The sequence below is a fragment of the Gekko japonicus genome, unplaced genomic scaffold, assembly GCF_001447785.1.
Source record: "Gekko japonicus isolate JY-2015 unplaced genomic scaffold, Gekko_japonicus_V1.1 scaffold678, whole genome shotgun sequence".
NCBI lineage: Eukaryota > Metazoa > Chordata > Lepidosauria > Squamata > Gekkonidae > Gekko > Gekko japonicus.
Genome location: NW_015164685.1, coordinates 442115 through 454071, shown reverse-complemented (window position 1 = coordinate 454071; position 11957 = coordinate 442115). Strand labels below are relative to the sequence as shown.

At 52.6% G+C, this 11957-nt stretch overlaps 1 protein-coding gene across 1 annotated transcript in view; it reads right to left on the bottom strand.

The window, feature by feature from the left end:
• Nucleotides 1-275: 275 nt before the first annotated feature.
• Nucleotides 276-11957, bottom strand: part of NR1D1 (nuclear receptor subfamily 1 group D member 1) — a 22464-nt gene continuing 10782 nt past the window's right edge. The window contains exons 3-8 of the mRNA XM_015409340.1: nt 10953-11041; nt 10620-10764; nt 8442-9052; nt 4837-5022; nt 2286-2496; nt 276-730 (exon numbers count right to left, since the gene is read on the bottom strand). Coding sequence (XP_015264826.1) covers nt 531-730; nt 2286-2496; nt 4837-5022; nt 8442-9052; nt 10620-10764; nt 10953-11041 — 1442 coding nt within the window. The 3' untranslated portion in view covers nt 276-530. The remainder of the gene's footprint in view (nt 731-2285; nt 2497-4836; nt 5023-8441; nt 9053-10619; nt 10765-10952; nt 11042-11957) is intronic.

Below are 11957 nucleotides of genomic sequence, written 5' to 3'. Positions count from 1 at the left end.
TAGATTTATCTTGCCCCACCTTCATCTGTGCTGACGGTGGAACCAGTGGGGCAAGCTCACCCTGATTTCAGCGGGACACATCTTTAGGGCGGGGGCGTAAAAACCTTGCACGCTGGACCCTCGGCTTGTACAGTTCCTCTGATGCCGAGCAAACGACTGCCCCACATTTAATAGTGCCCCCCCCCGATCTTTGCCCTCCCCCCCCCCATGAGAAGAGGAAGGAGGGAAATGGGGACGGACAGCAGACGACTCAGATGGAAGGCAAGGGAGGCAGTTTGCTTTTCAATATATTATTCCCGCACGGCCAGTACCACAGCGGGGAAGAGTGGCAATTCTATTCACACAACTCCAATATACACATTATATTTACAAAGTCAGTGGGCCGCTCCGGTCCAGGCGGGTCGGGGGGGGGGGCAGTAGCTGTGCTACACCGATATAAATAAGTAAGCCGGGCCAGGCCCAGGGACAGTCCTGTTAGTGCAATGGGGGGAGGGGGGAGGCAGCGGAAGGTGCCCCTTGCCCCCCACCCCCTACTGAGCATCTATGCGGAAGGAGAGCAGTTTCTCCGAGTGCATGTTGTTGAGGGTGCGGAGGTCGGGAAGCTTCAGCAGCAGCTTGGTAAAGCGGGACGTCTCCTGGGGGTGGTTCTTCAGGATCAGGGCCCGCAAGGCACGGATGAGCGTCTCCTGAAGCTGCTCCACGGAGGCTGGGTTCTCTATGCCGGAACGATCTGTGTGGGACGAGGGGAGAGCAGGTGGTGAAGTGTCACGTACGCAAGAGTGAGCAAGACATTCATGCCGGCTGCCAGCTCCCGCCTACCCAGTACCACAAGCGCCCTCGCGTCTGCTGCAAACACTGGCGCATCCGTCCCAGGGAGCCGGCAGTCTGCCAGATCTAACGAGATTCTGGTTCCTTTAGCCTTGTCGGGCACGTTCCATTCTAGCCTTCCAGAAGGCTGCGGACCATTCGATACTAAACTCTGCCACAGCCTGATCTTCTCGATCTCGAGGACTCTACGCCCTGGCAGTGTGTTGTTATTAACAAATAATATGATAGCACCGTGGCATCTCCCAAAGGAACTTGGCTGTTGGAGCCAACTCCCTGCCCCAAGGAGCTTACAAGCTTAAGTTTCATCTGTGGGGGCTGGAGCGCATCGGGAACGAGGGTAGGTCAGGAAGGCAGAAATAAAGCTATGGAGCCACATAACTGGACTTCCTTTCAGTTGGAATGGAGAACAGTTAAGACTACAGCTTCAAGGAAAAGGTGGGTTTGCAGAAGAGAGAATGAGGCCGTTCTGGTTCCAGGCTGAATCTAGCTGGCTTTCCCACTCAGTTTTGGGTTGCATCCAGATGGCTTTCCCACTCAATTTAGTCCGATTTCCCTCCTTATTACAGCCCCTACGGCACCTGGCTTTTAACCATGCAGGTCCACAATCTCCAGCATAGCCCGTCGAGTGGCTAGGGTTGTTGCCTGCCTCCACGTAGGGTCTGGACTCGATCTCCTGGGATTACACTTGGTGACCCGGTGGGTTACCCTCCTTCCCTTTTTCTCCCCACGGGAACACTAGCTGGATCCAACCCATAAGGAGCTGCGAGGCAGGGTGTGTACAGTTTTAAGGCACTGGAGAGGCTTTGGGGTAGTGTGTCACAGAGAGGCAGCAGGGAACACAGGCAAAAAGGGGTGCAGAGTGGTCCAAAAACACAAGGACGAACCAGCATCTAGCCCTGGGGTTCCCCACCTTTTTGAGCCTGTGAGCACATCTGGAATCCCGCGACAGCACGATGGTTGCAGCAACAAAAATACCACAGGAGGCGGAGCCAGCCACAAAACGATTGCCATAGTTTCACTGCAGTAACAGCGTGGATACGTGTGCTCAATGCTCCCTCTAAGCTGTGGAGTCTTGTGAGCAAAAACTACTCTGTGAGCTACTGGCATTAAAAGGTTGAGAGCGAGCGATTGGGCTACTGCATAAATTAAGCTCTGGAGCCCTCCTTCCTGAGCGGAGACAAAAAATCTGTGAGCTGGAGGCTAAAAAAGTGTGAGCCGGCTCACAATATCTCAGCTTAGAGGGAACCTTGCTTGTGCTGTGGTGGGCAGCCGCTGCCAAAGCGACATTTTTTTTTAAAGATCTGCACAGCCCATCAAATCTCCCAGCAGTTGATCAGGAGCCTTTTTGGGCAGAAGCCAAACCTGGCCCCACCCACTTCTTCAAAACACCTGGCGGGCACCAGAACAGGTGTCGGAGGTGCCTTGTAGGGAACCCTTGGATCTCGCCAATAGCCTACCTGCAGAGACCAGCACCACGGCGGTGAAGAGGCCCAGCTCTTCTTCGGAGAGGTCCAAGGCACTCAGCTTTTCGCTGAACTCAAACATGGAGGTCAGCAGGTCCCCCATGCCCATCCCCCACAGCTCCTCCAGGCTGTACTTGGTGCGGCTCATGAACGTCACCGTCTGCTCCTTAACGTTGAAGAGGGAGGCAAAGCGAACCATCAGCACCTGGTAGGAGACAGGGAGGCGGTCAGGCCATAGGGTAAAGCGACATTCAGGAACGCCAGTCAAATGCTGCCTGAAATTTGATTTCTGAACAAGGAAGGTTCTCCCACCAACCCAATTAAGTCATAAACAACACCCTGTTTTGAAAGTGATGGTGCATTCTAAGGATGTTGGTGGGTTTTTTGCAAAAATTATCCTTTAGAAGAGGAGGAGACTGGATTTATACCCCGCCCCTTTGCTCGCCGAAGGAGTCTCAGAGCGGCTTACCATTTCCTTTTTCTTCCCCTCCCCACAACAGACACCCTGTGAGGTAGGTGGGGCTGAGAGAGCTCTTGAGAGAACTGCCTTAAGAGAACTGCTCTGAGAGAACTCGTGACTGACCCAAAGTCACGCGCAGCTGCATGTGGAGGAGTGGGGGAATCAAACCCAGAACTTCCCAGATTACAGTCTGCGCTTCTAACCACAACGCCAAACTGGCTTTTGTACCTCTGCTCTTTATGCTCTATATGTGTTTCCAGTGTTTTACCCCCTGAAAAGTTACAAAAATTGGTGTGCTAAATAAGTTTGATGGCAGCCATGTCGGCCTGCAGTAGACCAGTCGAATTTGTGTCCACAGCCCCTGAGAGACCAACAAGAGCTTCAGGGTGTCCGCTTCCGAGAGTCCCGGCTCCTTTCCTCAGATGCGAGTAGAGGAGAATTGGAGATCTGCGTTCCCCTTATCCCGCTCAGAAGGTGGGAGGGGTGAAAAGGACTCAGATCTCCAATTCTACTCTACTCGTGTCTGAGGAAAGGAGCTCAGACGCTTGAAAGCTGACACTGTGAGCCGCTGACATTAAAGTTGCGAGCAAGTGAGTGATTTTGGCCCCTGCATAGATTAGTTTGCTCTGGAGCCCTCCTTCCCGAGCCAAGACAAAAGTGTGTGAGCCGGAGGCTAAAAGAACTGTTGAGCTAGCTCACACTAACTCAGCTTAGAGGGAACCCTGGCAGGGAGCCGAATTCCCATATCCGCTCCACCTCGACTCAGGTACAGAACCTCCATCTTCATAGGATTTAACTTTTGGGGGGGCAGGGGGAACCCAACCGTTTCAACTTTAACTTTCAAACGATCGTTTGGAAAATATCTTTGGTTGTTCAAGTAAGTAATCCCAAATGCATCCTTCCCTTGGTAATAAATGCCACTGAACTCAGTAGGATTATTCCTGAACAAGGGTGGACCCGCAAGAAACTTGTGGGGAGGAGGCATTCCCCCACCTTTGCTTCCTTCGCTCTCCCCCTTTCTTTCTCTCCCCAAGCCAATCCCTCCTTTTTCTTTACAACCCTCCACCAAGTCTTTCTTACTTTTTCTTTCTTTCGTCTCTCTCTCTCTCTCTTTCCCCGCAAGCCATCCCCCTTCTTTCTTCCCCCCAAGCAAATACCCCCATCTTTCCCTTTCTCTCCCCCCCCCAAGCCAATCACCCCCTTCTTTCTCCCCTCCTTTTCCTCTAACTTTGAGCCCGGCAGTGGTGGCAGTGCCTGGGAGGCCGAGCCAGTGCAGGCTCAGCCGTAAAGCCACCCACCGCTTTCCGTCCCAAGAGCAGAAAAGCCTGCGATGGCCTTGGCCTCGTCACTAGGAAAGCCGTTGCTAAGGGCAGTCACGTGCTCAGAACTTTCCAAGGAGAGAGGGGAGAGAAAGCTCCTCGTCTTGGTAAGTCCTTTCTCTGTGCATGAGCAGAAAAGGCTGTTGTACTTTTGGGGGGGATTTAAATATCCCTCCTATCCTTTTTTAAAGTTTTTAGATTTTTCTGCACAGCTGGGGGGTGCCCCAAATATGCAGGATAATCTCTTTTCCCTCTATGTGCCCCTGATCTGCAGAAATAAGTATCCGCACGCAGGGGGCCATGTTGGGAATTAGATATATAGATACAGACACACACAGAGCCATGCTGTGAACAACTGTATTCCTCTCCAGAGCTCCCAAGCCAGTCGTTTGTCAAGAATGTTGTTCTCTGTCGCCTTTGCTTTGGGTGTGACTAAGACCCATCCCAGCCTGCCAAAAGCAGATCCAGACTCTAATTATTCCTAACGAGCTTGCATTTCAAAGAGTTGACAGCAGATCGCAGTCTTTAAATGCATGCTCATTAGGTTGTAGGGGGGGGTGAAATTCTGACAAAACAGAAGGTGTAGGGGATTTTTTTTTAAAAAACGTCCTCTGTTCTTCCTCCCATTTCAGACAATAAACCAATCTTTAGAGGAGAAGAATTCTCTCCGCCACGGATATACGTTCCTTCCAAAACACTACTAGCTCCTGCCCAGTACGAAAGAACAAGAGCGTGGCAAGCCACGGACACGAGGAAATCCTCTTACCTCAAATGTGCCCGCTTTCAGGAGGGAGACTTGGTCGTGCTGGGAAAGTTCCCGGAAACCAGGGATGTGCTTGGCAAATTCCACGACCTCTCGGACAGCGGGGGTGAAGCTCAGCGAGAAATCCTCCCAGATCTCCTGGACTGTGCGGCCGCTGCGACCGTGGGGGTGACAGTTCATAGGGCATGCCTGTTGGGAGAGGGAATGAGGAGTTCCCGTTAGACGCAGAACCCAGAGATGGGACCAAAGCCCTTGGAAGCTAGAGGAAACCTGCGCAGATGGGGGAGGCTTAGAAGGGTGCTTTCACACACAATCCGAATAATCCATTTTCAATCCATTTCAGCGATTGTTTACAAGTGGGTTTTCCTGTTTCACAAATTTGCCGCTTCTTTCTTTTTGGCTGTCAAGTCACAGCTGACTTATGCTGACCTCGGGGGGGGGTTCAAGGCAAAAGATGTTCAGAGGTGGTTTGCCACTGCCTAGTTCCCTGTCAGGAGCTAGCGACTATTGGGCTTTGGGGGGCTCTGCCCCCTTTCTTAAAGGCACAGCTCCACAAGAATTTCTGCTGTAAATGCTTTTTTCAGTCATTTAAAAACATTTTTTAAAAGGTGTGCGCTCCTTGTCGGGTGCGGTAGTTGACTAATTCCCGCACTGAGCGAGGGGGTTGGAGTAGGTGACCTCTAGGATCCCTCCTAACTCTGTGTCAAGAACCTGGTCTCCTTTAAGAGAGTTATTCTCTCAGAATTGTAACTTTCTTGACTGTTAAAGTCATCACTCCCACCTGCCGGCTTGTTCTCAGAATTGTTGCTTAGGCTGGCAGAAGTGATTAACTTGCAGCAGCTGAGAACTGTCCTCTAAAGTGGCTGACAGCTTGCAGTTTAGAGATCTATCCTGATAACAGCTTTCTATGGGCCAAATGGCTTTTCTTTCTGCACTGAGAGCTTCAGCCCCACCAGAAAAAAAATTGCCCCACAAGCCACAAAATCCTGGCTACAGGCCTGCAGGACCCTGGTATTCCTTGGTGGTCTCCCATCCAAATACTTGCCAGGTCCAATACAACTTAGCTGCCAAGACCCAATGAGATCAGGCTAGCCTGGGCTATCTGGATTAGGGCACCACTTCTCTAAACTCCATCATTTATTCTTCTTTCCTTCAGTCTTGGGGAGTGTAGTATGCTTCCCCACTCAATTATTTGCCAAGGCCTCCGCCTGAGACCTCACTGGAAGCGCCAGTATTGAGCCACGTTTCATGCGACAACCTTCCCCGTAACCTGTCTGGGGTGCAATTCCCAGCTATCCACTTTTCACCGCCGTTCCTTTGAGCACCCATCAATGCTCCCTCTAAGCCCTGGAGACTTGTGAGCAAAAATTCTACTTTGTGAGCTACTAGCAATAAAGTTGTGAGCAAGCAATTTGGCTACTGCATACATTAGTTTGCTCTGGAGCCATCCCTTCCTGAGAGAAGACAAAAATGTGTGAGCCGGAGGCTAAAAAACTGTGAGCTGGCTCACACTAACTCAGCTTGGAGGGAACATGACTGGCACCCATACACAGATCAGCCCCTACCGTCAGCATAAGAGTATCGCCTCGTGGCTCATTTTTCTGGCTATTTTCCCCTCCTATAGTAAAGCTGGTGTGAGAAGCAAAGTTTTTCTATTACTCCAAATCATGCCAGCACGATTCCATTTTTCACTGGAGTCGGTGAACAAGCTTAAAAACAGCCAAGACCAAGACACAAACAAAAAACCAATGGAAGAGTCAAAGCCATAATTATAGGGGTCAAGGAACGTAAGACAGACAAAATATATAAACAAGAAGTCTTGTGGCACCAACAAGATGTTATTCAATCTTTTGTGCCTAGACTTGACTTTGTCAGATGCATGTGGTGGATTCCGCACTGGGCAGATTGGGGGTGGTGGTTCTGTGTGTTTGTGTCTGTGTCTCTCTGTGTGTGTCAAGTTCTCTCAAGTCACAGCTGGCCTAGGGTTTTCAGGGAAAGGGACATTCAGAGATGATCTGCCATTGCCTGCCTCCGCATCGCAACCCTGGACTTCCTCGCTGGACTCCCAACCAAATGCTAACCGGCACCGAACCCGTTCAGCTTCCAGGATCTGAACAGAGCTCTGTTCAGATCCTGGAAGCTGAATGGGTCAGGGCGCAGATGAAAACCAAGCTGCCACAAGACCATGTTTTTATTTGTGCTGCAAGAGACTTGACAGAGCCGTGTGTAAATAAAGTGCTGTCAAACTGCAGCTGACGCAGGGTGACCGCAGAGGGTTTTTGAGGCAAGAGGCCAACAGAGGTAGTTTGCCATGGCCTACCTCTCCGTGGCAACCTTGGACTTCCTTCACGGCCTCCCATCCAAGTACCAACCAGGGCCGACCCTACTTAGCTTCTGAGCTCTGACGAGACGAGGCTGGCCACGGCCTTCCAAGTCAGAGTCCAAGATCGCTACCACGTTGAAAAAGATATAACAGGAAATGTCCTAAGAACATGAGGACATAAGAGAAGCCAATGCTGGATCAGGCCAAGGGCCCATCCAGTCCAGCATTCTGTCACACAGTGGCCGAAAATACCAGGCACAATCAGGAGGTCCAGCAGTGGGGCCAGGACGCTACAACCCTAGTGTCCTACCCCAGGTATGTAATGCCCCTCTTAGAGTCTCAAAGTTTCCATACATATAAAGTGTGTGTGTGTTGGGGGGAAAGTTGCTGAGGTAAAACGATGTTCCCCAAAACAGACATTGAGTTGCTAATGCTGAGATCATAAGGACACCAGATGAGCCCTGCTGGATCAGACCAATGATCCATCTAGTCCAGCATCCCGTCTTACACAGGGGCCGACCAGTTCCCCTGGAGGGCCAACAACAGGGCACAGAGGCTGAGGCCTTCCCCTGATGCTGCCTCCTGGCTCTGGGATTCAGCGGATTAGTGCCTCTGAATGTGGAGGTTCCCCTCAGCCAGCATGGCTGGTAGCCATCGATAGGCCGATCCTCCGTGAATCCATCTAATCCCCCTTTTAAAGCTGTCTGTTCCTATGGCCATCATCACTACATCCTCTGGCAGCAAATGCCACATTTTAACCACTCTCTGTGTGAAGTAGTGTTTCCTTTTGTCTGTCCTGAACCGACTGCCCATCAGCTTCAATGGATGCCCTCGGATTCTGGTATTTTGGGAGAGGAGGAAAGAGTTCCCTTTGTCCACTCTCTCCACCCTATACCTCTGCCATGCCCCCCCCCCCTTAGCCATCTCTTTTCCCAACTGAAAGGTCCCAGACTCTTCAGCCTTTCCTCACAGGGAAGGTGCTCCGACCCCCTCATCATCTTCGTTTCCCTCCTCTGTCCTTTTCCCAGATCACATCAGGAAGGCCCAATTCAAATACTCTCCCTGCCTCACTAGGTGGCAAACCAGCAGAGGAACACAACATCTGACCCCTCTCCTGAGCAAGGATTAAACCCCACTCGGATGCCCGGGCCTCGAAAGAACCCTGGTGCCAGGAGAAACCGCTGCCATTGAACAGGAAAGAGCCACAGACTCCGTCCAGAGTCAATTAAGCACAACTGTTGAAGCCGGACAGAGGTCAGCCGTGCCGCAAGGAGACGATACTTACTAAGAGGATGTCTCTGGCTTCGCCTGGCCGAGGGCAGCCCTGTCTGGCAGAGGGGTCCGTCTCCATCGAGGGGTAGCCGGAAGGGCAGAACCGATGCCCGTTGATGTTATTCTGGTGACAGGTGTTGCTGGGAGGGGAGCCAGTGTTCCAGTTGTCGTTCTGAGGACAGACCCCATTCCCGCGGTAGCCGTTGGTCAGCCAGGTGTTCTCCCAACCGAGAGAATTGTCACCCGCTGTGGGCGGGAGGGGCCCCGTGGCCAGTTTATCATGGGCGTAAACGAAGATCTCCTTGTGGGCCTTGGCCACTTGCGAGATGACGTCTTCCATGATGTCGCCGGGGCTCGGGGAGCGTGGGGGCGTCAGCTGCTGAGAGAACTGGGAGAAGCACGGGGACGGCTGAGGCGGCGAGGCCGCGTGGGGTGGCGGGGAGCGGGGGGTCTGCTGGGGTTGGCGGCACAGCAAGGGGTTCGCCGGCTGCGGGTGTCCCATCGGCAAGCTCTCGGGCGGGCTCTGCGCACTCAGCTGGTTGTTGGCCATGTTGTTCATGGCGCTCTGCATCTCCGCCAGCATCCGTTGCTTCTCACGCTTCGGGATGCGCCCAAACCGGACGGCTGGGGGGGGGGGGGGGATGAAGAAAAGGGAACGCATGAAGTGGCTGAACTACAACGCCCCCACGTACACACACACCTCACACAAGAATATCTTCTGACAGGAAATGAGACCTGCAGTTGGTTCTGAACTTGTCCCTCTTCTCCCGAGACAAATTGCAAAGTTAGAGCGGTAGACTAGGACCCAGTTTCGAATCCCCGCTCCACCAAAGGATCTCGCTGAGTGACCTTGAGCTGGTCACGGACTCTCAGACTATCCTACCTCACAAGGCTGTTGTTATCAGGATAAAATGTAGGAACAAAAAAGTCGTAAGCTGCTTTGGGTCCCTATTGGCTCCACAACGCTCCCCCCCCCCCAATTTGTTAATCATGTTTTCTCTGACTTGAGGTAAAGAAGCACACACCAAAAAAAAAAGAGTATGGAGTTGGTTTAGCGGTCAGATATAAAACATTCTGAGGAAGGGGAAAGACTCAAGGGATACAAAACATTTTGAGGTGAAGGACTTGTCCCAAAGGACAGAAAATCCTGGGAGGAAAGAAAACTCTGAGAGAAAGATAGTTGAGGAGATTTAATGTTCAATTGAATTCTATGAGGGAAACAGAATTGCTATGAAGGGGAAAGACCTAAAGAAACTAGTAGAATTCTGACAAAAAACATTATCTTGTGAGATTTAGTAAAATTGTAGCCACACAAAATAAAAGAGAGGTCCTGTGACACGTTCTGCAAACCTAGAGGTGAGGTGGGAAGATTTAAGGGCCTTACAATTGTACAGGTAGGACTACTGGATGGAAGCCTAGGGCTGCTAGAGAACAAGGTCCAGGGAAATTATGGGATGTAAGCTGCCGGTGGAACGACCATGCGTCCTGAGCTAGCAAATCGCAAAATGCTTGTTCAACTGTAGCAGTTAAGAGTATTGGACTAATGTCCGGGAAACCCGGGTTTGGATCTCCACTCATGCCACGGAAGTTCGCTGGATGACCTTGGGCCAGTCATACTCTCTCAGCCTCAACTACCTCACAGGATTGTTGTGAGGACAAAATGGAGGAGAGGAGAACAGTGTAGGCTGCTTTGGGGCCCCACTAGGAAGAAAGGCAAAGTACAAAAGAAGTAAAAATGAAGTCAACAACCGAGGTTAGGAGATGTGTGTCAAAATCCCGTCACTCTGCAAAGGATCTGCTGCCGTTCTAACCAGCTGCAATGCTCCCTCTAAGCTATGGAGTCTTGTGAGCAGAAATTCGACTTTGTGAGTTACTGGCATTGAAGGTGTGAGCGAGCAATTTGGCTGCTGCATAAATCAGTTTGCTGTGGAGCCATCCTTCCTGAGCCGAGACAAAAAAATTGTGATCCGGAGGCTAAAAAAACTGTAAGCTAGCTCACACTAACTCAGCTTAGAGAGAACAGTGGCTGCGATCCTTTTTACCTCTCACGCATTCAGGGAGCCGTGTGACTGAAAGAAGGGACCATGGTTTCCCGTCTCCAAATCCCGCCCCACTCCACAAAGCCTTCCAACCCTCTTGTTTTGGGGGGAACTTCCAGCCTCTCGTTTTGGGGGGCAAGGCAGGCACTCACCGTCCCGGGACATGCCGACCGCCAGACACTTCTTGAAGCGACACTGCTGGCAACGGTTCCGGTTGATGCGGACGATGTTGCAGGTCTCGTTCTTTAGGCACTTTTTGTACTGGATGTTCTGCTGAATGCTGCGCCGGAAGAAACCCTGAGTGGGGGGAGGAGAGAGAGAGAGAGAGACCTCGTCAAGGCCAGGCCTGAATCCAGAGCACCGGCTTAACCCTCCCGGCCCCAAGATCCTGGGCCAGGCCAGACCCCTGAGGGACAGCCTGCGAAACACAGAGGTGTTGCTCACAGAGGTGTTGCCCAGCTCACCCGCTGCCCTGAGCTGCTCACCTTACAGCCTTCGCAAGCGTGGACGCCGTAGTGGAATCCCGAGGCTACGTCCCCACACACTTTACACAGAAGGACCATCCCGTTGAGCTCTGAAAGGAGGGGAAGAAAGGAGGATCAGGAGACCTTCCAGCCACGGATTCTGGACAGCCAGCTTTGAAACCGGCAGAGCCGGGGACCCCAACGTGCGCTTGAAAAGTGGGTTAGGCTGGGTGGGGCCTTTGCCTGGCAAGGCTTCTGACTGGTCCCTGGAGATTTGATGGGCTGTGCAGGTTTTTAAAAACGCTGCTTTGGCATCCCCACGGCCCAAGGATCTTTGCTGTGTGACCAAAGGTCAGCTGCGGCAGCCATTTTGTGCCTGGCTGCACCTCCTGTTTGTGTAGGGTTGCCAAGTGTAATTTTCGCCGCAGCAAGGGACTCCCGGCTGGCGGCTGGAGTGCGCGCGCACCGCATACACGTCACCCGGAAGTGACGCGACCACGCCGGGCACGCTGGGGCGGGGCCACAAACATCCGAGGAAAAACCATAGAGTTTTCCCTCGGATGACCGTGGCCCCGCCCCCAGCATGCCCGGTGTGGTCGCGTCACTTCCGGGTGATGTGCACGTCGGGGTGGGGTTCCCCCCGGGGCCCGATCCGCCAGCGGTGGGGAACGGGCGTCTGGGGCGGGGGTTTTCCCGCCCCCCCCCTCCGGGGGGACTTGGCAAGCCTATGTTTGTGGCTGGGCTACTATCTTTACAGTGACCATTCTACGGCGGCCATTTTGTGGCTGCGCCCATCATGCCATGTCAAAACTCCAACGGTGCCTGTAGGCTCCAAACGGTTGGGGAACCCCTGCCGGAGAGGAAAACCACCGGCTTGAGAGAAGCAGGGAAGAATTGCAACCCCGTGAAGGTAAAACTTGGGCTCTGCTGCTGGAACCCACAACGGACGCCTAGCAGGACCGAGGCGGGGTCTTCCCAGCAGCTGCCTCTATCCTGTGGAACTCCCCCCCCCCCGGTGAATTGACA